This window comes from Talpa europaea (assembly GCF_964194135.1).
Source record: "Talpa europaea genome assembly, chromosome: 3".
Classification (NCBI taxonomy): domain Eukaryota; kingdom Metazoa; phylum Chordata; class Mammalia; order Eulipotyphla; family Talpidae; genus Talpa; species Talpa europaea.
The window spans coordinates 12,109,030-12,135,242 of NC_140069.1; the positions used below are offsets into that span (position 1 = coordinate 12,109,030).

At 36.6% G+C, this 26,213-nt stretch overlaps 1 protein-coding gene across 4 annotated transcripts in view; it reads left to right on the forward strand.

Annotated features, from left to right (window-relative positions):
* The window catches only part of ATAD2 (ATPase family AAA domain containing 2), a gene marked incomplete at both ends in the record, with an annotated part of 57,051 nt that extends 31,559 nt beyond the window's left edge, over positions 1 to 25,492 (forward strand). For all 4 annotated transcript variants that reach the window (XM_084230435.1, XM_084230433.1, XM_084230434.1 and 1 more), the window contains 16 exons: positions 311 to 399; positions 3,363 to 3,522; positions 5,916 to 6,006; positions 6,670 to 6,984; positions 7,580 to 7,712; positions 9,825 to 10,011; positions 10,649 to 10,834; positions 15,526 to 15,661; positions 17,504 to 17,700; positions 18,248 to 18,407; positions 20,513 to 20,635; positions 20,749 to 20,889; positions 21,487 to 21,882; positions 23,663 to 23,796; positions 24,638 to 24,766; positions 25,448 to 25,492. In XM_084230435.1, the coding sequence (XP_084086561.1) occupies positions 311 to 399; positions 3,363 to 3,522; positions 5,916 to 6,006; positions 6,670 to 6,984; positions 7,580 to 7,712; positions 9,825 to 10,011; positions 10,649 to 10,834; positions 15,526 to 15,661; positions 17,504 to 17,700; positions 18,248 to 18,407; positions 20,513 to 20,635; positions 20,749 to 20,889; positions 21,487 to 21,882; positions 23,663 to 23,796; positions 24,638 to 24,766; positions 25,448 to 25,492 (2,622 nt within the window). The remainder of the gene's footprint in view (positions 1 to 310; positions 400 to 3,362; positions 3,523 to 5,915; positions 6,007 to 6,669; positions 6,985 to 7,579; positions 7,713 to 9,824; positions 10,012 to 10,648; positions 10,835 to 15,525; positions 15,662 to 17,503; positions 17,701 to 18,247; positions 18,408 to 20,512; positions 20,636 to 20,748; positions 20,890 to 21,486; positions 21,883 to 23,662; positions 23,797 to 24,637; positions 24,767 to 25,447) is intronic.
* Positions 25,493 to 26,213: the final 721 nt, after the last annotated feature.

Consider the following 26,213-nt stretch of genomic DNA (forward strand, 5'->3'; position numbering starts at 1 on the left):
CATTGTCTTCTATTTGTCTTGGTCTAATAGTTTTTTTGTATGTGTGTTCCAATAACTATAACTATATAAAGTCTAAGGCATTTAAACCAGTAAAGTATATAGTTTAAATATTTCTAGTTGAAAATGCAAATAAAACTAAACTATAGTTACAATTTACTCTGAATCTTTAAACAGTTCTTGAACTTATGTTTAGATTTATAAATAAATTCTTATAAGCACATGGAAATGAAATGGATTAAAATGGCTTATATTAAATCTATATACTTGAGGTTTTTCTTGATAACGTGCAACCACTGGATCTGCTTTGTAGGCCTATCAGATGCGCCCATCAATTATTTTCTTTGACGAAATCGATGGTCTGGCTCCAGTACGTTCAAGCAGGCAAGATCAAATTCACAGGTGAAACTTGTTTGATGGCGCTTACATACATCTTTCTTCCTATTTTGAGCTGTATTGATGATGGATGCATGAGGTATAAAAGTGTTGAATGGGGAAAGAAACATTGCACACCAGTAATTTCCCCTTTTTGGTAGTAGGACCCCAATATGTAATACAAAAAGAAAATGAACTTGTTTTAGGTGGCAGGGTGTTCTCAGGCACAGTATTACAATCTTGTTTACAAATGTAACTGATACAGACTAAATGTGCACTGTCCAGTGAGGTAAGGCAAACAGTAAGAGTTGGGGATGTGTGACTCAGTGTTCAGTCACAAGAGAGTAGTCAGTTGTTTTTATTGCCAGCCATTATTGAAGTATAGAAGCTCACATAGAGTTAAATTTTCTTTCCTTAAATTTAATTTTCAAAGTTTTGGTTAAATATGTTTTAAATGTTGCCAAATAATTTTAATACACCATTTGAGTCAAAGAAAATATCTTAGGGCATGACAATTAGTTTAAGATTCTAATATTTTCCCAATTTCCTCATTTTCATGATAGGAAGATTTTATCTCCCCATGATAAAACAACTTTACCCAAGGGATCACTTCTCCTTAGTGACATTGCCTCATTTGAATCTAAATTAATTCTGTTCCCAGTTCATCTTAGTTTTTCAGTTTCTTTTCAAATGGTCTCATAAATTACCTGTAATTGCTTAATGAATTATGGGTATCCAAAGGCAAATATTTACATGCCGCCTTATATGCCTGGGTTTTTTATTATATTAATATAACATTAACATAAAAGGGGAACAAGATCTAGTAATGTGAATGATTTAACTTTCCTAACACCAAACAGTATTTACAATATTGCATTTGTTGCTCTGAGAAAATATAATTGTTAAGTACTATTGTAAAAATATCTATATCTATATATAATTTTTATATATGACACAATTCATTATCAGCCATACTATTTCACTGTGTTAGTAGGGAGAAACTTTTTTAAAATTTTTTTTTATTTTTTTATTTATTTTTATTTTTAAACAATATTTGCTTCCTCCCACCCCCTCAGATTGAGTCACCATAGAATTTCCTTCCCCAAGGCACCCGTGCACCATCACCACAGTCCTCTGTGCTCCTCCCTCCCTTAGGGAGAAACTTTTAACAATATTGTCACCACTTTGCATTCAAGTAATTGAGTACTTATTATATTTTGTTATGGTTCTAAAAGGATTGGAGAAATATTAACAGAAAAAATATAATTTTTGTAAGTACACACCATCTCAAGTGTATGTAATTTAAGAGAAAAATTTAGTATGCAAATCTTTTTTAACCAAAGAATTAAAAATCTAGACAATAAAACTTCTCTAGAAGTAAGTGCATTGGCCATAATTGAACCGTGTTATTTATTTTCTTGTTAGTAATAATATTGTAGACTAATGCAGATAAGTAATTTTGTGAATGTGTTAGGAAATAAGATTTTTAGCTTAAGAGAAAGAAGATACAAATGTAAAGTACATTGAGTTTACACCCTAAAATCTTTACCTTGAATTGGAGATATCAGTATGAACTCATGATGAATTTTTTTGTCAAAGAAAAATATATAGAGCCTCCCTGGTGGCGCAAGGTTTAAGGACAGCACTATCAAGCTATTGCCAGCCACTGCAGCACGAGTTCGATCCCCACTCGGCCAGGGAGCAACCCACATGGCACAGCAGATCTCTCCTGTTTCACCAACTGCTCCCCTTAGCATCGTATTTCAGTAGATCTGCCTGTTCTGCTTCCCACTCTGTCTCTGGTAAATCCTCTCACTCCCATGCACCTCTGGCCTGCACCCCAGTTCTACGCAAAAGTAAATTAAATCTTTTTAAAAAAATTTAAAACTTTTTAAAAATCGTTATAAATTCAAGGAAAAAAATGCTGCCCCAATACTTTAACATGAATCTATACGCTTTTAGATCCACTTACCAGTTTACAGGAAAAATGAAATTAGAGGAGAAGTTAAATGAACCCATCAGGAAGCAGTCAGCACAATTCAGAGTGTGATAAAGGAAATTCTAGAAGAAAATGGCTCAGTTTCGTCAGCAAATAAATGGCATGGAGGAAGAAAATAAAAAGTGAGGAAGGTGCAATAAAAACTGTTACGGATTTGAAGGACATTTGACAACATACAATATATGGATCTTGGCTTGAACAAATCAAATGTTAAAAGATACCTTGAGAAAATCAGGGAAAAGTGGGTATTGGATGATGAGGAATTATTGTTTACATTGGATCATAGTATTGTAGGAGTCTTAAAGTCCCTTTCACAGCACAATATACGTAACATACTTAGCATGAAATATTTCAGGAATAAATGATATCTGTGAGTTGGGTTTTTTTAAACAGTTGGGTAAGGACTTAAAAAAGGAATACCAGAAACTTGAAACTGGATGGGGTAGATACGGAGATCATTTTACTATTCTCTCTTTGTAGCAAAAAGCTTAAATGTAATTGAAAATCTGTTTTTATGCTTTATAGTCTTGGGGTTTTTTTTTTTTGTTTTTTTTTTTTTTTTAGGGTTCCTTTAATAAGTACATACAGGGTATTTTATACTTTTTAAATTATAATTTCATATTAGTTATACATAGTAAGTTGTAATTAATATTTTTAAATATTTAGATACTGTTTGCTCTACCCAGTACTCATTAGTTTTATTTCTAATCCATATTTGGGAACTCTGAAATTCTTTTGTGAAATTATGATTAATGAAGTGATTGCCAAGATTATTTTTGTGGCTTTTTAAACACTGACTATGTTTTTCATTGATTTTAATCTCCATGTGCCATTTACCATGTTATTTTCTAGGTATTTTTCATTCACTGGAAGTAATAAGATGTTCTGAGAAAATTCACTTAAATATTTAATGGATAAAATCTTACCAAAAGATGAAATGATAAATTTAAAATCCATATGATTAATCTCTTCTCTCTTATTTTTAATTTAGTTCTATTGTTTCCACACTGCTAGCTCTTATGGATGGATTGGACAGCAGAGGGGAAATTGTGGTCATTGGTGCTACCAACAGACTGGATTCTATCGATCCTGCTTTACGAAGGCCTGGTCGCTTTGATAGAGAATTCCTTTTCAGTCTACCTGATAAAGATGTAAGAATTTAACATCAAATTTTGACAAAATGTGTTGTTGTTTTTTTAAAGGTGTATTTATTTATGCATACAAGAACTGGAGTATAGGCCAATGGTGCAGGGGTGAGAGGATTCACAGGGACAGTTGGGAAGAGAACAGGCAGATTGACTGAAATACACTGCTGAGAGGAGCAGAGGGTGAGACAGAAGTCTGCTGCACTATGTGGGTCAGCTCCTGGCCAGGGATCGAACTCTAGCTTCTGAGACTGCGGATAGCTTCATAATGCTACGACTTAACCCCTTGAGCCACCAGGGAGGCCCTGCCTCAGAATTTAGCACATCTTTACCTAGAAAGAATTCAGTTTTATATCACACATAATTTATACCTTTAGTTATAATGTATGTGCTCTCTGGCTGTAGAGTCCTCCACTTATAGCCAGCAAAAATGACCTTGGACCACAGCCTTCTAGCCATATTTTAGAAGTCCTGTTCCCAGCAGGCCTTCATTATTTACCCACAAAGTTTAGCAATAGCAAAGCATGTTGTCTGTATCATTTTTTTTATTTTTAAAGATTTGTTTGTTTATTTATACAAGAACTGGGGTATAGGCCAGGTGTGTAGGAGGGTGAGAGGATTCACCAGAGACAGAGTGGAAAACAGACCAGGCAGACTGATGAAATACACTGCTTAGGGGAGCAGCGGGCGAGACAGGAGAGGTATGCTGTGCCATGTGGGATCCTCACCGGCTGGCTGGCAGGCCGGTCGGGATCAAACCTGCGCTGCAAAAGCTGCGGACAGCTTCACAATGCTGCGTTCAAGTGCCTGCGCCACCAGGGGAGGCCCAGTTGTCTGTATCATTAACAAATCTTTATACAGTGAAAGTTTGAAGATTGCGTTCTCTGTGTTCTGAAGCAAAGTCACACATGATTATCATCCAAACATGTATATTTGTATTTTTAGGAAGCATTGTTTAGGGGTCCCCTGGTGGCACAAGGGGTTAAGCCTCAGCACTATGAAGCCATCGCCAACCACTGCAGCACAAATTTGATCCCTGGCCAGGGAGGTTGACCCACATGGCACAGCAGACCTATCCTGTCTCACCTGCTCTTCCCCTTAGCAGTGTATTTCAGTCAATCCGCCTGTTCTGCTCCCCACTCTGTCTCTGGTGAATTCTCTCAACCCCACTCTACCCGCATCTCAAGCCTAAGCCCCAGCTCTTGTATGCATAAATAAATAAAACATATCTTAAAAAAAAAAAAAGAAGCATTTTTAAGAAAAGAGTTTAAGAAAGGGGCCTCCCTGGTGGCACAAGGGGTTGGGAAATCAACACTGTGGGGCTGCCCGCTGCCACTGCAGCACAAGTTCATTCCCGGGCTGGGGAGCTGCGCACATGGTGCAGTGGACCTCTCCTGATTTGCCCGCTGCTCCCCTCGGCAGTGTGTTTCAGTCAGTCTGCCTGTTCTGTTCCCCACTCTGTCTCTGGTGGATCCTCTCACCCCCCACATGTCTGGCCTGTGCCCCAGTTCTTGTATGCATAAATAAATAGATCTTTTTTTAAAAAAAAAATTTTTAAGTGACTTTTTATTTTCTTAAATATAACTCCTCACTTAAATACTCTTGAAATTCTCTCAGGTGGAAGAAAGCCTTTGATGTTAATCTTATGACTTTATTTTGTTTCAGAAATGACCCTGTGAACTGTCAATTTTTAGTCACTTCATTAGCATTGGTTTTTTCATGGATACCATCATAAAACCTACTCAGTTATCTTAAAGCCGCTTACTTTGTCTTTGATAACCAAGTAAATAGGGGTAGAGCTGTTAGTACTCTGAAATAGTTCACAATATGTACCAGCATGAATAATAGTTCGAGTTACTTAATTTCTTTAATTCACATTTATGATGCCTAGACCTTGAGCACTATAATGTAAATTTGTTTAGCATAACTTGCTTAAATGGTCATAAATGTATCTTTTCTCATTTTTTGCTTTTTAATTTTTCTCTGTATGTTAGGTATTTATTTCTTTAAAATTTAGATATTTAGGGCCTCTCTGGTGGCGCAGCGGTTGAGCACCGGGTTGCGAAGCTATCCGCAGCCTCTGCAGCACCGGTTCTATCCCCGGCTGCTCCCCGGCCACCGGAGGAGGGTCCCACATGGCGCGCAGACCTCTCCTGCCTCCCGCTGCTCCCCTCAGCAGTGTACTTCGGTCCTTCTTCCTGCTCTGCTCTCCGCTCTGGCTCTGGTGAATTCTCTCACCCTCCTGCGCTTCTGACTGTACCCAGTGCTTGTATAAATCAATCAATCAATCAATCTTTTTTAAAAAAATTTAGATAATTAGCAGTACTGTAAATTGAAATTGTTCTAAACTGAGTAGACTTAGTACAGATGTTAAAAATTGGATTGTTTTTAATCTTTAGGCTCGAAAAGAAATTCTGAAGATTCATACAAGGGATTGGAATCCTAAACCATTGGACATATTTCTAGAAGAACTAGCAGAAAACTGTGTTGGTAAACATTGTTTTAAGCAATTAAAAGAAATATTGCATACATTTCAAAGATGGAACAAGTTATAGTCTTACAAGGTTATATTTAATGAACTGTGAGGCTGTATTCTTATCTCTTATTTGTGGCATGTTTTATTACACAGTTCTGCCTATTAAATAAAAGTATTTGACAAATTGGTCATCAGAGAATTTGAGGGCAAAGCAGACAATAATATTAATGTTAACTATCTTTTGCTATTTATATTTTTCTCATCTTCCTGTTAAGCATGCTACATATTTCAGGTAATTTTCACATCACTACTATACATAGATACTCTTACCCATATTTTATAGATGAATAAGTGGCTAAGAGAGCTAAGTAATTCTCTAAAGAACACACATTTAGTAATTGACAAATTGGAATTTGAACCTAGCCTGTTCAATTCTAAAACTTGCCCTTGACCCCTGTGTTATATGTAGTGCTTCTATATTTCGTAAATGTTGGTAGGTTTGTTGGTAACAGTTATTACTGTCGTGTAAGTTCACTGGATAAATGAAAAGTTTTAGCTTTATTACTTCTAAATATTTTGCTACTGTATTGCTAGACTCATTTTAATTTTTTTTTAATTATGGTCATGCTAATCAGGTGATGTACTTTAAAAAAATCTTTTATGATTACCTTGGACAGGATATTGTGGTGCAGATATTAAATCAATATGTTCTGAAGCTGCTTTATGTGCTCTACGTCGACGCTACCCACAGATCTATACCACGAGTGAGAAACTACAGTTGGATCTCTCTTCAGTTATTATCTCAGCTAAGGATTTTGAGGTAGCTATGCAAAAGATGATACCAGCCTCCCAAAGAGCTGTGACATCCCCTGGGCAGGCGCTCTCCACCATCGTGAAACCACTCCTGCAGAGCACTGTTCACAAGATCTTAGAAGCCCTGCAGAGAGTATTTCCACATGCAGAAATCAATACAAGGAAAGCATTAGACTCAGGTATGAAACGTGGCTGGCCGTTTAGTCTTCATACTCAGTAAAAGCTGAATGTTTTATACATCCCATAAATGTTTCTTTATAAAAGAGCCTCTTGAGGGCCTCCCTGGTGGTGTAAGGGGTTAAGCACAGCACTATGAAGCTATCCACAGCCTCTGTAGCACAAGTTTGATCCCTGGCTGGCCAGGGAGCTACCCACATGGCACAGCAGACCTCTCCTGTCTAGCCCGCTGCTCCCCTCAGCAGTGTGTTTCAGTCAGTCTGCCTGTTCTGTTCCTACTCTGTCTGGTGAATCCTTTCACCCCCCTGCATGTCTGGCCTGTACCCCAGTTCTTGTAGGCATAAATAATAAATTTTTCTTTTTAAAAAAGCCTCTTGAAAAAAATTTGGCTGTGCTTTTGCCTTGGCTTTTGACAGAATGCTCTTAACCCAAGTTTGGGTTGCATTTTTATATTTGCTTATTATTTATATCTATACACATGTTTTTGATTCTTAAATTTTTTTCATTGAAATATACTGATTTGCTGACTGAATCAAAAAGATTTGCTTTGCAATCCAGAAAAGTAACTAATGTGCAATTTTTTGGTTTGTTTCATAGATATTTCTTGTCCTCTGCTAGAAAGTGACTTGGCATACAGTGATGATGATGTTCCATCAGTATATGAAAATGGACTGTCTCAAAAATCCTTTAATAAGGCAAAAGAAAATTTTAATTTTCTTCATTTGAATAGGTATGTTTCCCTTTCATATTAATATATATGTATTCATACATGCATGTGTATGTGAAAATTCCTGAAATTAAATGAGATGGTGGTTGAATAGATGGAAGATGCCAACTAATCTGTTTTTTCTTTCTACATCTGATAATTCTTTCTAAAATTTCAATTCTTTTGGTCATTGAAGTTGTATTATAGTAAAAAGTACTAAATATTCCTAAAGTTAATGGAGGTTTCAACATAACAGAGGCTGTATATGATAAGCCCACAGCCAGAATCATACTCAGTGGTAAAAGACTGAGAGATTTTCCTCTAGGGTCCTGGTGTAAGACTAGGATGTCCACTCCTACCATTACTATTCAACATATTGTTGGAAGTCCTAGCTAGGGCATCTAGGCTGGAGAAAGATAAAAGAGGGCTCCAAGTTGGGAAAGAAGTTAAGATTATCACTATTTGTTGATGACATGATAATAGAGATAGAAAACCGTAAAGACACCATTACAAAGCTAATTGAAATAATAAAACAATGAAGTGACTACAAAATCAATTTACAACAATGAGGTACATTTCTATATGCAATCAGTAAGCTAGAAGAGAAATTCAAAACAGTCCCACTCACACTGTATTAAAAGGAATTAAATATCTATAAGTAAACTTAACAAAGGAGGTGAAGGACCTCTAACAGTCAAAACAACAGGACATTGCTAAAAGAAATAGAAGTAGACACAAAGCAATGGAAAATATTCACTGCTTATGGATCAGAAGAATTAACTTTGTTAAAATGGCCACCTTACCCAAAGCAATTTATAAATTCAACACCATTCCTATCAATGCTCCAATGACATTCTTCAAAGAAATAGAAGAAATATTACTGAAATTCATAGGGAACCGCAAAAAACCCCAAGCAGCCACAATGTTCCTGAAAGCAAGAGGAAGAATGTTGATATTACACTCCCAGGCCTCAAGCTATACTGTACAGTAAAAGTAATCAAAATGATATGGTACTGGAATAAAAATGGACAACACAGACCAATGGAATAGAATTGAGGGTCCAGAAATAAACCCACATCTATAGAGAGAGATAATTTACAGTAAAAGGAGCCAAGGATATATACATTGGAGAAAGGAGAGTCTCTTCAACAAATGGTGCGGGAAAAACTGGATGGCCACATGCAAAAGAATGAAACTAGATCACCGCCTCATAAATTATGTAAAATTTAACTCATAATGAGTTAAAATTGGGTTGTAAGGCCCAACCAAATAGACTTATCCAAAGAAGACATACAGATGGCCAGCAGGCACATGAAAAAGTGTTCATCATTTATCATCAGAGAACTACAGATCAAAACTACAGTGAGATAATGTCTCATCCTTGTGAGAATGGCACATATCAGAAAGAACAGAAGCAACAAGTACTGGCAAGAAAGTGGAGCAAAAGTCTCTCTCATACACCTGGTGGGAATCAACTGGTCCTACCTCTATGGAAAAGAGTGTGGTAGTTTCGCAAATTATAAAGATATAGATCTACCTTACAACCCAGCAATTCCACTCCTAGGTATCTACCCAAAGAATGCAAAAACACTAATTTGAAGGGATATGTGCATTCCTGTGTTCATTGCAGCCATATTTATAGTTGCTAAGTTATGAAAACAACCTAAGTGCCCAATGACAGGAGTGGATCAGAAAGTGTGATACAGATACACAATGGATACTACTCAGCTGTTAAAAAAAAGAATTCTTGGCATTTGTGACCACATGGTTGGAACTAGAGAGAATAATGTTAAATAAGTCAGAAGGACAAAGACAAATAGAGGATGATTTCACTTATATGTGGAATATAGGAAACCAAAAGGCCATACAAAAATAATAAATCAATAACCCCAAAAATCTGACCTTAGAGTTGAGGCTACAAGTGTTGGGGGGCACCCAAATGGGGAAGGGGCACAATGGATTATGGTGGAGGACTAGGGGTGCTTTGGTGGTGTGCTTTGGTGGCATGCATCTGTAACGGTGTGATCCTATGCCTCTGAATCACATACAGTGTTGTAAACTAAACTTACCTCAATAAAAATGATACAAATTTAAATTTCTGCTTTTTGTAAAACACAGCTTTTTCGTTTCTTTCAGAAATGCTTGTTATCAACCTATGTCTTTTCGACCAAGAATCCTGATTGTAGGAGAACCAGGATTTGGACAAGGTTCTCATTTGGCACCAGCAGTCATTCATGCTTTGGAAAAATTTGCAGTGTATACATTAGACATTCCTGTTCTTTTTGGAGTCAGTGCAACATCTCCAGAAGAAACATGTGCCCAGGTAATACATTGATCAGACAACCTGTAAGACAGATCAGTCTCCTAGAAACAAAATCTAGAATTGCCTCATTCTCTCTGTACTGTGGGTTACTTTCGTCTTATTTCTGACTTCATGTTTATGAAGTAGAACTATGCATAATTGTTTTCTCAATAAAGGGGGTGGATATAAATCCTTACTTAATATCTGTGTGACCTCCCACAGAAAGAAAGTTATTTCTACCTCTATGCCTCATTGTCCCCATTTGCAAAATCGAGATAATAGTATTTACCTTTTATTGCTGTTGCAAGAATTAAATGAATAAATTACTTAAAACAGTGACTGCAACATAGTAAATGCTCAGATATCCTGTTTCTGGTTTTGCTAATTTTTTATTTGACTTACTTTTAATGTAAAATTGTTTTATATTTGACCTTGATTATTATATCGGAATAAGTTTCTTGAGCTGTATAATTGCTTGAAGCAATTATGTTTTCCTAAAAATGAGACTTTTACAAGCACAAGATTGTTGTACCGGGGGGAAGCATTTTTAAAAACAGCATTAAATGGTAATTCTGTGAAGTTAAACATAATTGCTAGACTAAACTAGCATCATAAATGTGCTAAGTCAATACCAAAGTAATTTTTTTCTCTCTCCTAGATGATTCGTGAAGCCAAGAGAACAGCACCAAGTATAGTGTATGTTCCTCATATCCACTTGTGGTGGGAAATAGTTGGACCCACACTCAAAGCCACATTTACCACATTATTACAGAATATTCCTTCATTTGCTCCAGTTTTGCTACTTGCAACTTCTGACAAACCCCATTCTATTCTGCCGGAAGAGGTAATTTGTGAGAGGAAAAATTATTACAGTTTAAAAAGAATTATTCATACAAAATATTAGAAACTCAATTATAAAACTTCTAAATGCTATAGAGGTAACTAAAAGGATAAAGTTTTCTTATTAAAGATATCATTGATGACCATTTGATATATGTGCTTGTTGGGCAGGATGGTATATCTGTGTGTATAATAGTGCAACATTGTATCTTACAAAATGGCATATGCAATTTGCATTATATCTTATGTTTTCTAGTAGATAAATCTCTTAAGAGCAGCATGGATTTTTTTTTTCCATTGTCTTGATGTGTCATGATTTTTTTTTGTTTGTTTTTTTACATTTTACAGTTTATATATTTTACTCACCTATGTTCGTTTATTTACACACATTTAAAATTTTTTTTTATTTTTATATTTCCCATACAATTGCACCCCCTTATTTTCACCCCAATTCCTCCTTTCCCCACGCCCATGATTTTTTTAAATCTAAGTTTGTCCCTAGGTATTTTGGTTGTAGGTTTTTTTTTTTTTGTTTGTTTGTTTGTTTGTTTGTTTTGCTAATGTCCATTTTTCAAAGTTGAATGACTAGTTAAAGCGTGTGCCCATTAACAAATTTTCATAGTACCAAATTATTGTCCTTCAAATTTGCCAATTTTGAAAACAACCAGCGGAGAACAAATATTCGTGCTTTTCCCTGGAATTAATTCTAGATATTCATCTGGCATGAGCCTTTCTTTTTCTTAGGTCTCTGCCCAAATGTCACCTTAAAGATATCTTCAGATTAGTTTCTCAATTACTGCAATAACTCCTGTACCCATAGCTCTTTTCCCTTGCTCTTCTTTATTTTTATCCTGTTACTAGATAATTTGTTGGACTCTGTCTCCCTAACAGAACATGAAGTCCATAAATTCACATTCAGGGTCTTCCTTCCTCCTCCATCCCCAGAGTACATAATAAGCATATCGTAGGATTCTGAATGTTTTCCTTTACTGAATGAATTGAATGTTTTTCCATACCTGTGACAAAATATGTTTGCAGTTTTGGAACAGTGAGAAAATACATTCAAATACATCATTGAAAAAGATCTTTGAAATCTTATTCTGCGCCAGGCATGGTTATATAGGCACTGAGAATATAGCAATGAACAATATAGATAAAAATTTGTATCCTATCACTTATGTTTTATTTAAGAGAAAGACAAAACTAAATAAATTGTATAATACTAATCTAATGCTATGGAGAAAAGTCTTGCTAAGCAGTGCCAAAAGAGTGCGGTAGGGTCAGTGTTAAATAAATAGGCTAAGTAAGGGCTTGTGAAGAAAGTGACATTTGTTAAAAGGTAAGATAGTGACCCGTGAGCAACAGAGATTTCTGGTAGGGGAAAAACAAGTGCAAAGACTGAAGCAAAAGTGTATTTGAGGTGTGTTGGGAAAATAGCAGAGGGCCAGGGTGGCTAGAATAGACCATGAAGGGCAGTCGAAGGAAATGAGGTCAAGGACTTCTCAAAGACTTTGTCTCAGTAGTTGATTGTGAATTATTTAGCTGGAACTTGAATACACTGGGAAATTATGAATTACAGATCCTTGAGGTTTCTAGTTTAATCATCATTCTGGACTCTTCTTATAGTCTGTCCTTTATATGGCTGTCCCCACCTTTGTTGAAATGCATTCTTCATTATTCATTTTGTTAGCTCTGACTCCTAAACTAACCATCTTGTTTTGAGAGGCTTCCGTTTCTTCATTTCCATTTGTTTCCGAGGTAACCTGTTTCCAAGTGTAAACCTGTTTAATCTGTTCTTGTGATAACTCTTGGCATGCAAGGACAATTGCTTCCATTCTACCCAGCTGAAAGGAACATATCCCATTCACGTTCCTAACCTGAAAGTGACGTTTATCATTTCCTCTCAGGTTACATTGGCCGAAACTTGGTCACATAACCATACTTTAAATGTAAGGGAGGGAGGCTAGGAAATAGAATACAGCAGTATGCCCCCCCAAAAAAAGAGAGAACTTGATTATGATACTGCAGGCTCTGCCACACAATACACATATATTTTTTAATTTCTTCAAAATTCTAGTCACTATCCTGAATGTCTTTCTGCATATTCTTTTTGAAAGGCTGTCCCCAGAATGGATTAAGGACTCTGGTTAACACAGAGTAAAGAATTGCTATTTGGTAGCCACTTTATACCCTTGGCTTATTCTCACTGTCATCTATAACTTTGTTAATAATTTGAATTTTGAAGCAAAGAGAGTAAGTTTATACTTTTGGTAGTAATTTAGAGCAGTTACTTAAGACAAACTACCTGAATTTTCTATATATGGATGTAGGGAAGGTAAAAAACTATAACAAGTAAAATGTGGAAATTCTGTACCATAAACCATTGACTAAAAGAATTATTAAGGGATTATCTCTTTTTTTGGAATTTTTATTTTGTATGGGTGGCATGTGAAAATCGGTGAGCAGAAATCAGTAAAACTTGTCCCAAGTTTGTGATAGGAAAAATTTTTAATGGATGTGAAATTAAATTGGTCTTTGAACTTGAAGTGGGAGGAAGAACATAGTAAAAGAGAAGGATAATAAAAAAAACTTCAGATTTTTTTTTTTTTTTTTTTGCCTGATATTAATTAACCTTGCAGTTTAGGGGGGAAAAGCTTGAATGTGTCTATTAAAACTTAGACCAATTAAAAATAGAAATAGAACATATACCCTCTAGGCCACTAGAAAGAAGGAAAAAGGACAGATTCTAATAAAAATCCCAATAAAAATGGTGAATTATCAAATTCAGTGAAGAATAAAGTGCTTCAATTTCCAAGAAAAGTTTAAGAAAGTAATGAGGCGGCCTACCAAATATTAAAATATACCAGAGTTAATAATTAAAACTAGAATTTAGACCAGAATGGGCAAATTAGTAGAATACAGTCCATTAATAGACTCTATTGCCCATTGTATGCATGGTAACTTAGTAAGGGAATTAGGTAAAACTGAAGACTTGTTTCATAAGTGATGTTGAAATAATAAGAGGAAAATGTTTATATCATAACATGTTAGAGGAAAACATTTTCATAATCTTTGAATATGGAAGACCCTACAAAGGAGAAAATACAAAAGCTAAGAATATAAGCTTCTCTAGCAAAGATATCCCAAACTAAGTGTACAAGCCCTCATTATAAGGAATAAACTTCCATGTCCTATAGTAATGACACTGGAAAAGGCCAGCGGTTTGTTTAGAGACATCCTTTGGTGATCTGTTTGCATTTATTCTTTTTTACCAGTAAAATATACATAAACATAAAATGTACAATTTTTTTTTTTTAAGATTTATTTATGCATACAAGAGCTGGGGTATAGGCCAGAGATGTGGGGGGTGAGAGGATTCACCAGAGACAGAGTGGGGAGCAGAACAGGGGGATTGACGGAAGTACACTGCTGAGGGGAGCAGCAGGTGAGTCAGGAAAGGTCTGCTGTGCCATGTGGATTAGCTCCCTGGCCAGCCGGGGGATTGAACTCGTGCTGCAGTGGCTGTGGACAGCTTCCTAGGTTGTGTCTTAACCCCTTCTGCTAACAGGAGGCCCCTGAAATGTACCATTTTAAATAATTTTAAGTGTACAATTCAGTGGCATCAAGTGTATTCACAATGTTGCACATCATTACTGCTATCATTTTTCAAAGTTTTTCATCCCAACAGAAACTCAATACCCATTAAACAGTTGCTCCCTTTGCTCCCTGTTCTCTCCTCCCTTTATCCCCTGGTAACCTCTGTTAAAACTTTCCATCGTGGGGCCTCCCCGGTGGTGCAGCGGATTGAGCGCAGCACTGTGAAGTTGTCCTCAGTCTCTGCATTGCCAGGTCCATTCCAGGGAGATACCCACATGGTGTGGCAGACCTCTCTTGTCTACCCACTGCTCCCTTCAGCAGTGTGTTTCGGTCCGTCTGCCTGTTCTGCTCCCCCTCAGTCTCTGGTGAATCCTCTCACCCTCCTGCGCCTCTGGCCTTTACCCCAGTTCTTCTATAAAAATAAATAAATCTTTTTTTAAAAAACCTTCCATTGCTAGGGATTTATTTATCCCATGTCAGTGGAATCATATACTATCTGTCCCTTTGTGATTGTTTTAGTAGTGTAATGTTTTCAGGATTCATCCATGTAGTAGCTTGTGTCAGAATTCACCTTTTTAAGGCTGAATTATATTCCATTGTGTGTATATGCCACATATTGTTTATCCCTGTGATAAAACAAACAAAAACTGTTTTCAGTTATTTGGATATATACTGGGTTACATGGTAATTCTTTTTAACTTGCTGAGGAACCACCATACTATTTTCTACAGTGGCTACACTGGTTTATAGTCATACCAGCACAAGGATTCTCACCAATACTTGTTATTTTCAAGCCTTTGCTCTTACTGAACAACCACTCGTTCTCATATCTTGCTTTAAGTTGTGAAAATACTCAAAAAATCCTTAGGGAAAATATTATCATGTCAGTTACCTGAATTACAGTTTTTAGCTCCTATTCTGTATGTAAATATACATAAATCCAGGATATGTGAAAGGTTTAAGAAATCCTTTCTTTATAATAATTTAGGTTGTCATTAAAAATCTGTGTGTAATAACTGCTGTTGGCACTGCATAATTAGTACATGTTGTGTGTTTATATACATACATATATGTGATGCATAAATTTTCCTTTTTAAGGTGCAAGAATTATTTATTCATGATTATGGAGAAATTTTTAATGTCCAGTTACCTGGTAAAGAAGAACGGACAAAATTTTTTGAAGATTTAATTATAAAGCAAGCTGCTAAGCCTCCTATATCAAAAAAGAAAGCAGGTTAGTTTATATATCAAAGTTAGTATATAATAATTTTGAGAAGGTAGGAATAAAATATCAGTTAATGACATTACCACCTATCAAATGACACAAACTCAAAACCTGTCATGGGGCTCTCCCTGGTGGCACAGGGGTTAAAGACAGCGCTATCATGCTACTGCCAGCCACTACAGCGTAAGTTCAATCCCTGGCTGCCCAGGGAGCAACCTACATGGTACAGCAGACCTCTCTGGTCTCGCCTGCGCTCCCCTCAGCAGTGTATTTCAGTACATCTGCCTGTTCTGCTCCCCACTCTCTCCGGTGAATCCTCTCAATGCCCCTGCATCTCTGGCTTACACCCCAGTTCTTGTATGCATAAATAAATGGATCTTTAAAAAAAACCAAACAGGGTCCTCCCTGGTGGCACAAGGGGTTAAGCACCGCAATGTGAGGCAATCCGCAGCCTCTGTAGCACGAGTTCGATCCCCGGCCAGCCAGGGAAAAACCTACATGGCGAGGCAGACCTCTGCTGTCTTGCCCACTGCTCCCCTCAGGAGTGTATTTCGGCCAGTCTGCCTGTTCTGCTCCCCACTCTGTCTCTGGTGGATCCTTTCACCCTGCCGCATCTCTGGCCTATGCCCCAGCTCTTGTATGCATAATTAAAGAAATCTTTTTTAAAAAAAAAAAAAAAGAAAAGAAATGAAACCTTAAAAAAAAAAAACAAAACCTGTCATAAGTTACCTCTTTTGGTTAAAATCTCAGGGCCTCCTTGTTGGCCTAGGAGTTATGTCTCAGTGCTGTCGCCATTACAGCTGGGCTCAAATCCCGGCCAGGGAGCTAACCCACATATGGTGCAGCAGACCTCTCCTGTCTCACCCACTGTTCCCCTTAGCAGCATATTTCAGTAAATCTGCCTTTTCTGTGCCCCACTCTGTCTGTGGTGGTGAATTAAAAAAAAAAAAAATATCTACACATCCTATCAGAATAAAGTGCTTAAAGTATCTGAGGTATTTCACATAGGTCCTACCTATATGAACTTTGGGCCGAATTCAAAGAAAGCCCCAATCTGTTTTTCCAAGTCCATTTTCTACTTTTATGACCCATTGTACTTTTTCATGCTAGTAACATGATATTACACTGATGTTTTAATTATGTCTTTTATTCATTTAGCAGATAGCCAACTTATTGGGGCAGCACTCTTATACTCCTTTTTTTATTTATCTTGAGTACTCTGTTTATCTTTTTTTTTTTTTTTTTTTTTTTAATTTATGCTTACAAAAACTGGGTTCCATGCCAGAGGTGCAGGGGGTGAGAGGATTCACCAGAGGTAGACTGGGGAGTAGTACAAGCAGATCTACTGAAATACACCTCTGAGGGGAGCAGCAGGCGAGACAGGAGAGGTCTGCTGCACCATGTGGGTCAGTTCCCTGGCTGGGGATCAAACTCATGCCATGGTGGCTTGCAAAAGCTTGATCACACTGAGACTTTAACCCATGCACCACCTGGGAGGCCCTGTGTATCTCTTTAAATAGAATTAAACTTTTGTTGAATTTGATGCATGTTATATTTTTTTATTATTTTAAATGTTAACTAAAAAAGATTTAACAGTTAGAATATGCTTGTCCTGGAAATAATGCATTTCAAAGTTCTTAAACCAGAACAGAGGTAATTAGGAATTAGCATTCCAAATTATTGCTAGAGAGGGATGTAAGAATAGGAATTACAGTAACACTTTAATATTGCAAAGCTTTCAATTCCTAGCAGATGTAAGGAGGCTAAAAGCCTGATGACTATATACACTGAATCATTTCTCACCCTTGATATTATGGAAACTTGTAACTAAAATCTTCCATTCATGTGAAGTTTTGCAGGCCTTGGAGGTACTCCCAGTCGCACCACCACCTGAGCCAAGACCAATGACAGCAGAGGAAGTGAAACGACTGGAAGAACAAGAAGAAGATACCTTTAGAGAACTGAGGATTTTCTTAAGAAATGTTACACATAGACTTGCTATTGACAAGCGATTCAGAGTATTTACTAAACCTGTTGACCTTGATGAGGTATTAATTTAATGTTTGGATGAAATGTGTTCAAGCTATAATGCTTCAAAAGATCAGAATATTTGAATAGTTTATGTCATTTCCTGTCTATACTCTGAGTTTGTTTTCTCTGTATGAAAACATGCTAAGTAGTGTCCTAAGCACATGGAGTCTTCGGGAGCTATGTAACATCCCTTTCTCCTGGAGCTAAAACATTTCCTGTCTAGCCCAACATTCTAGGGGCAATTTGAGAATGACTTTATGCTATGTGGTACTTCATGATAGACTTAGCATCAGCTGGAGAGTGAGGTCTTTAAGTTGACTTTGAAGAGTGGGTGGTATTTGGATGAGGAAAGAGCTATAGGCTGTTATTGGGGGGTATGGGTGCCCAAAAATAGGAATAAATTCAAAACAATCCAGCTTTAAATAGCCAAAGGCTTTATGTTCATTTATTATCATTCTCTTCAATATTTATTCTCTCCCCTGTAAATTACCTGGCAGAGAAATTGTACCCAAATGTTTATGTTCGGAGTTAATTTAGTGACTTGGTCATTTGTTTTCATTTTAGGTTCCTGATTATGTCACTGTAATAAAGCAGCCCATGGACCTCTCATCTGTAATCAGTAAAATTGATCTCCACAAATATCTGACTGTGAAAGACTATTTGAGTGATATTGATCTAATCTGTAGCAATGCTTTGGAATACAATCCGGATAGAGATCCTGGAGGTAAACATAAGCGGGTTTGTTTCCAGGGTGGTGAAATCGGGAGTCCTAAAACTTGGTGCGGGTTGATTTTATCGTAGATGCTATATTATAAACATTTTTATAGCTCTAGTGCCATATACTCATAGGAAAATGAAATATGCACAGGTTTAAAAACTTGAGGTCATACTGATAGGAAGTGACAGAAAATTTGAATGCAGATTTCTCCCACTTTAAAATCCTTGTATTTATAAACAGTCACCTGATAAAAACCTCTGAGACACAAAACTGCATATCAACTTTAGCTTGCTTCCTTTATATAGCAATTTTCTTTCCCAAGTTTCTGTAATAAAGTAGGTTTGAAAAAATTTTCTTAGTTTAAGATCATAACAATTCTAATTATCAAAATATTTTTGCTAATAGCATTGGAAAATTAAATCCCCATTTCCTTTCTTCAGAGGAGGACCCTTAAATTTTGGGATATTTTTCCAGGTTTTTTTTTTGTTTTGTTTTGGTTTTTTTTAATCTTTCCAGCTATTTTCTATACATAACATCCAAACTCTGAGATTTTTTTTAACAGTTGAAAAACTCACTATTTTTCTTTGACCTATCAGCCCTTAAACTTTCCCCTTTAGTTCAGAGTTCTGGAGGTATGCCATGGGAAATAGTGTGTTAAGTTGGAAACTTCTCTTAATTGTAGAAAGAAGGAGCATTCACCTAAAAGCAGAGGGCTTTTTATTTTTCATTGCAATTATGTTGCTCTTGCTGCTTTCCTTTTCATGGTGACAGTCTAAGCGTGCTATGGACTAAACTCTGAATCTCTGAACGGAAGTTTTAATATATAGATCATGGAGCCCCATCTTCATGGTTTCTGACAAGTTCCCAGGTGACGCAGTATTACCAAACTAGGGAACCACTGCTTAGATTTTGCCCTGCCTTGCCTTAGTTCCAAATGTGATGTTAGAAGCTGCTGCAACTCCCTTTTGTCCCTTCTAATATTATAACTGTTAGATAGAACTGGGTATAAGTATTGCATCCTGCTTCCCTGTAGGGGCACTGAGGCAGCCATTCAGGCAATCTGGCATTCACTTGTTAGCCTGCTTTCTCTCTCAAAGTATATTTCAGTTAACAGTGCTTGGACTCTGAATATGGATTTTTTTCCCCAGTGTTTGCTGTTCCATTGTCTTTGTTTAGTTTCTCTGTCATTATAGTACTATCTGCTGTATCTTTTCCAAATTTTTTTTTTTTTTTTTAAGATTTATTTATTTATATAAGCACTGGGTACAGTCAGAAGCGCGGGAGGGTGAGAGAATTCACCAGAGCCAGAGCAGGGAGCAGAGCAGGCAGAAGGACCGAAGTGTACACTGCTGAGGGGAGCAGCGGGCGGCAGGAGAGGTCTGCGGCCATGTGGGACCCTCACCCGGTGGCTGGGGATCGAACCGGCGCTGCGGAAGCTGTGGGCAGCTTCGCAACCCAGTGCTCAACCACTGCGCCACCTGGGAGGCCCCCCAAATTTTTTTTTTTTAAGGATTTATTTATTTATGCATACAAGAGCTGGGGTACAGGCAAAATGTGCAGGGTTGGGGGAGAATTCACCAGAGACAGAGTGGGGAACAGAACAAGCAGATTGACTGAAATACACTGCTGAGGGGAGCAACAGGTGAGGAAGAAGAGGTCTGCTGAGCCATGTGCGTCAGCTCCCTGCCTGGGGATCAAACTCATGCTGCAGTGGCTGTGGATAGCTTTATAGTGCTGCTACTTAACTCCTTGCACCACCAGGGATGCCCAACTTCCAAAATTCTTTAACATTCCTGGTTCACAGATGACACCGATACCTTCCTTGCTCTTTTGTTGACATTATGTTGTTGCTGAGTCTTGCTATTGACTAGTGCTTAAATTTTTTCCTGATAATTCAAAGAGGTCTGGATAGGACAACAGTGAAATTGTTTGGGTTTAGTCTGCCATATTGAATTGGATGGTCAGATCACTAGATTAGCACCAAAAACAAAATGACACAAATTCAGTAATTTGTACTATTTATGATAAGGGTTAAAAGGGTATTGTAATGGCTGCAATCTTCACCCAACATGGTGAATTTATTTTAGTAAAGAAAATTTCTTTATTCTCAGATCGCCTTATTAGGCATAGAGCCTGTGCTTTAAGAGATACTGCCTATGCAATAATTAAGGAAGAACTTGATGAAGACTTTGAGCATCTTTGTGAAGAAATTCAGGAATCTAGAAAGAAGAGAGGTAGGAAACTGATTTGATATTAGAATTAATGCTTCGTATGTAGTATATTTAATCCTTCATGAAATTTTAAAATCTGGAAAGTTGATATGGTATCCCATTTTTCTATTTACAAGGTTGTAGCTCTTCCAAATATGCCCCATCTTACTACCATGTGATGCCAAAGCAAAATTCCATTCCTGGTGATAAAAGATCAGATCCAGAACAGAATGAGAAGCTAAAGACACCCAGTACTCCTGTGGCTTGCAGTACTCCAGGTAAGTACTGCAACTATTGGGTACTTTTTTTTTATTCTTTTTTCTTTTCTAATACCATTTACTTTCTCCCTTAGTTTCCTTTAATATATTTTGTTAAAGTTAAGGAAACATTGTATTTTTGAAAGGAAAAAAACCACTTCTATTTTTGCAAAGAAACCACATTCATGTATTTGTGCAGTGACTTGATTTGAAACTGATTTTCATTTCATGTGAGTCTGTAAATACTCTTTCCTTTTGTCCTTATTCTTAGAATGTAACTCCTCTTCTCTTTCATTTCTTATAGTATTGCCAATATTATCTTTTGTAATATAGACCTCAAGCAGATCATGTCATTACCCTCCTTAAAATTATTTAAGACTTACAAAAAAATTATTGAAGATAAAATCCAAAGTCTGTAGACTAACAGGTCATTTATTTCCACTTCTACCTTCTTTTCACAGTAATCCACTTTTTTTTTTTTAATACTCCAACCACACAAAAGTATAGTTTCTCAGATTCTCTTCTATCTCAGAAGATAGTTTCCTGTTCCCCTGACCCTCCACTTAGACTTTAGACTATTGTTCAACATTCTATCCCTTTTCTTTGAATTCTTTGAAGCTCAGTTGAAGAGAAAAATCCGCAAAAAGTCGAAGTGGCACTTAGGTAATATAACAAAACGGAGGAGAATTTCACAGGCAAAAGATGACAGCCAAAATGTCGTGGATGACAAAATTGAGAGTGATACAGAGGAAAATCAAGATACAAGTGTAGATCACAATGAGACGGGAAACACTGGAGAATCTTCAATGGAAGAAAATGAGAAGCAGCAAAATGCCTCTGAAAGCAAAATAGAATTGGGAAATAATAATTTAAATACTTGCAGTATGGAGAATGAACTTGAAGAATCAAGGAAGACTGCACCATGTCCAGAATTGAGGAAAGATAAGATTGCTTGCAATGGAGATGCTTCTAGCTCTCAGATAATAGATATTTCTGATGAAAATGAAACAAAAGGTAAGTCTGTCTCAATTAAGCATCTTAGAAACTTTAAAAGGTGTTTCACTTAAAATTCTTACATGACTAATTGCCATCTCCATTATTCCTTTTTCTACTTCTTTCAGAATACAGATATTTGTTAATTAGAAATAACAACATAGTGATTGGGCTAGTGAGTCACTGTTGTTAAAAGCACATTTTGGCATCAGTATAGCTGAAATTTTGCCCTTGCTCCACTGGTTAGTAGTTTGTGGCCTGGGGCAAGGTATTTGACCTGTTGGCCTTAGTTTTGTCACCTGCAAATTTGGGGTAGAGAGTCGCAGGTAATGAGGTATTTTGAGGCTTGACTAAAATATCTATAAAGCATGCATCATAGTGCTTGGCCATACAGTTTTTTAAAACTGGCAAGGTACCACTTGATGTTCAAGATAAGCAGTTTCCTATGATTCTTGCTGAGTAATGTAGAACAAACATGTAATGTAGAACAAGTGTTCTACATTCTCCATCATTTGTCCCTATTGTAGGATAGTTCCAAGATTATTTGTATTTATTCTAGTGATCTACTCCCAAAGTTTTTCATTTGGAGTTGTCTTCTGTCTGGATCTTGCACCTCTGCAGTAGATATGTTTGGTGTTTAGAAAACTCAAATATTATTTAGTCTTACAAAATTTAAACAGGAGTAACGGTCAAAGGTTTATTTTGTCAAGAACAAGTATTGACTAAGTTAATCAAATTGGATTTCTTCAGTGGTTTATACACTGTCAGTAAATCATTTTCAAGGACTTCCTTGACATGACTTCTGATGTGTTTGAGTAATCATAACAGAAATGACTATGGCCGGGCCTTTCCTGTCTGTCCCGTTGCTCTCCTCAGCAGTGTATTTCAGTGGATCTGCCTGTTCTGCTCCCCACTCTGTCTCTAGTGAATCTTCTCACCCCCTGCACCTCTGGCCTGCACCCCGGCTCTTGTATGTATAAATAAATAAATCTTTAAAAAAAAAAGATTTTTTTTTTTAAAGATTTATTTATTTTATACAAGAACCAGGGTACAGGCCAGATGCATGGGGAAGTGAGAGGATTCACCAGAGACAGAGCGGGGAACAGAACAGGCAGACTGACGAAATACACTGCTAAGGGGAGTAGCGGGCGCGACAGGGGAGGTCTATGGCGCCACATGGGACTCTCTCTGGCCATTGGGATCGAACCAGCGCTGCAGAGGCTGCTAACAGCTTCACAGCATAGCGCTCAACCGCCCGTGCCACCAGGGGAGGCCCATAAATAAATCTTGAAAAAATTTCTGGGGCCTCCCTGGTGATGCAGAGGGTTGAGCACAGCACTGTGAAGCTGTTCACAGCCTTTGCAGCATGGGTTCGATTCCCTGCAGGTCAAGGAGATACCCACATGGTGCGGCAGACCTCTCCTGTCTCGCCCACTGCTCCCCTCAGCAGTGCTTTTGGTACATCTGCCTGTTCTGTTCCCCGCTCTGTCTCTGGTGAATCCTCTCTCCTTTCTGCGCCTCTGGCCTGTACCCCAGCTATTGTATAAATAAAATAAATGTTTTTTAAAAAAATTCTGTGTCTCCTGCTTTGGTAGGAGACAGAGTCCCTCAAATAACTCAGTTTTTGAGACATACTTATCAAATGTGCTCAATTGTTTGAATGTGTAAGAGGGCAGTAGCTTAATGTTACAGCAGAGTGTCAATGAAGAATCGGTTTTTGTGTCATGCTTTTTAATCTACCTGGTATTTATCTTAGGAGTTATGATATCTGTCGACCAATCATAATAATTTTTCATTCTAGAAATGTGTGTTCTACGAATGACTCGAGCTAGACGATCGCAAGTAGAGCAACAGCAGCTCATCAGTGTTGAAAAGGCGTTGGCAATTCTTTCTCAGCCCACACCGTCACTTGTTGTGGACCATGAGCGATTAAAAGTATGTAAATTAACATCATAATGCTTTCATTGTGCAGATTAGTAACATGACATACCATTAAAGGGACTGTGATGGTGTAGTGTGTCAATTTGGCATGCAATAAATAATGATCTATGAAAGAAGAAATTTGAGGTATAGAACAACTCTTAGATGCTGGATGGTTGAAGGTGGTTAGAGTGTTGATACTACAGTTTTTAACATACTTGTCTACGTCATTGATCCTCTGTTGTTTTTATAACCATTATCTATGACCATTTTAATTAGTTTTTACTATGACATTTTTCATTAGTTTTTACTTAACCACAATGGGATGTTTTGGTAACTGAAATAATGGCATATCCCGGGAGAACTAGACTAAGAGAATCATAGAAGTCCAGTGAGTAAGTTTCAGAAGGAAAAAACACTGCAGTGGTAGAGTAGTTCATTTATGTATATGTACCATCTATTTTTGTTTCACATACTGAAATTTATTAGAATGTACTTTTAAGTGCCATGAAATAGTCTGTGCAAACATTGCTGTTCCTATTAATCTATTTTGAGATTATTTTTCAATTTGTAGATATATGTGGCTAGAATTGAAATTGGGCATCTCTTTAAGTATAGTGTTTAGGATAGAGATCCCAATGGTAGAGGTAGAGGTAGAGGCGCCAGGATCATAGACTGATGATAAAGTTAACTATAGCTAATTGTCAGAGCACCGTCAGAGGCTGCCTTGTCTCAGAACTTGGTTTGTCCTCCAAGGCTCTGGCTTAAATGCTAAAAATTCCCCAGATCTCCAAATTAAAATAACTTGTTTCAGGGAATTTATCTCTCACATTGTAAACATCAAATTTTCTTTCAGAACCTTTTGAAGACTGTTATTAAAAAAAGTCAAGAATATAATATTTTTCAGTTGGAAAATTTGTATGCAGTAATCAGTCAGTGTATTTATCAGCATCGCAGGGACTACGACAAAACAGCACTTATTCAGGTAAGCCAATCTATATAAGAAATCAACTGAGAAAAGGAACTTTAAAGACCATTTTTTAAAATTTGTGGATTATGGATTATTTTTAGATGCAGTGAGTTCTGTATGTATTTTAATCTAGCATGTCACTAATTTGATTCTTTAAAAGTAAAATTAGTTATCAGTAAAATGAAAAGTATTTTGTGTATTTTTGAAGATATGTGGCTCCTTTTTAATTATACCTATTCATCTTTACTTATATAATGGATGTTAGAGTACTAATTTCTGAAAGTAAATATTAGATGATATCTGCATAGTGTATGTATTAATGCTACATACTGTATATACCTACTAGTATATAATATATGTAGTATTTAATATACCTTAGACTAAATCATACTATGGTACCCACATAGTGTAATGTGTATGTAATACTAGTATTGTGGTAAAATATGAAATACTAGTATTTATAAAGACATCAGTGCCTTGATTATAACTATTTGAATTCAATATAAGATGAACATGTCCCGGCTCATTTCAAAGGAATTTAATTAATGAAGTCCCATCGATGGTACTATCAGGTATATGTGTGTGTATATAATAATATCTTTAAGGTTGTTTACTGGGGGGGGGGAGCAATTGAGTACTATCTCTTTACCTTTTTCCATTTTGAACTCACTGATTTCCTTCTTACCTTTTATTTAGAAAATGGAGCAAGAGGTTGAAAATTTCAGTTGTACCAGATCATGATGTCATGGTATTGAATATTCTTTATATTCAGTTCCTATTTACTTCACCTTTGTCATGTCTACATAACTGAAGATGAAATCTTGCATTTTTAAGAAAAAGATAAAATAGTAAATAAAAATATTTAAAATTCCCTAGTATATATGTACATGTGTAAGATAAAAAACTGATAAATATTTGAAGTTTAAACAAGGCACTATGTTGTGAGTAATGTTGTGGCATGTCAGTAGTTGAAGTGTGGCCAACTCTCAATAAAGTTCATTGATAACTAATGTTTTAATGTCAACAAGTAATGAGTGACATTGACTTTTTTTTGTTTTAAGCACTTTTAATTTTATCCATCCTAAAAAGTTTATCAAATTAGAAACAAACTTATCAATTGTGTTTTTGCAATCCTTTTTATTGTCTTTGTTTTCTTTAATGCCCATTTCCCATCTGCCTTTCTGCTTCCCTTCCCCATTTCATAGTGTTCAAGTTGTGATTTGCAGGGCAGTGTTTGAACAAGCTCTGGCTGTACTCTAACTATATATTAAAAATTAATGCTTTTTAAATAAACATTTTTATAATTCTATTTGGGTTAACAGATTTTAATATTTTTGGTTTATTTTTAAGATTATACACACAACAAATGTGTTAATAACTACTTTGTTAAGCATCTTTTTAATATAGCAAAAAAGGTTTTATATTTGAAAAGTGTATCCTAAATTTGTTTTGCTTCTATTCT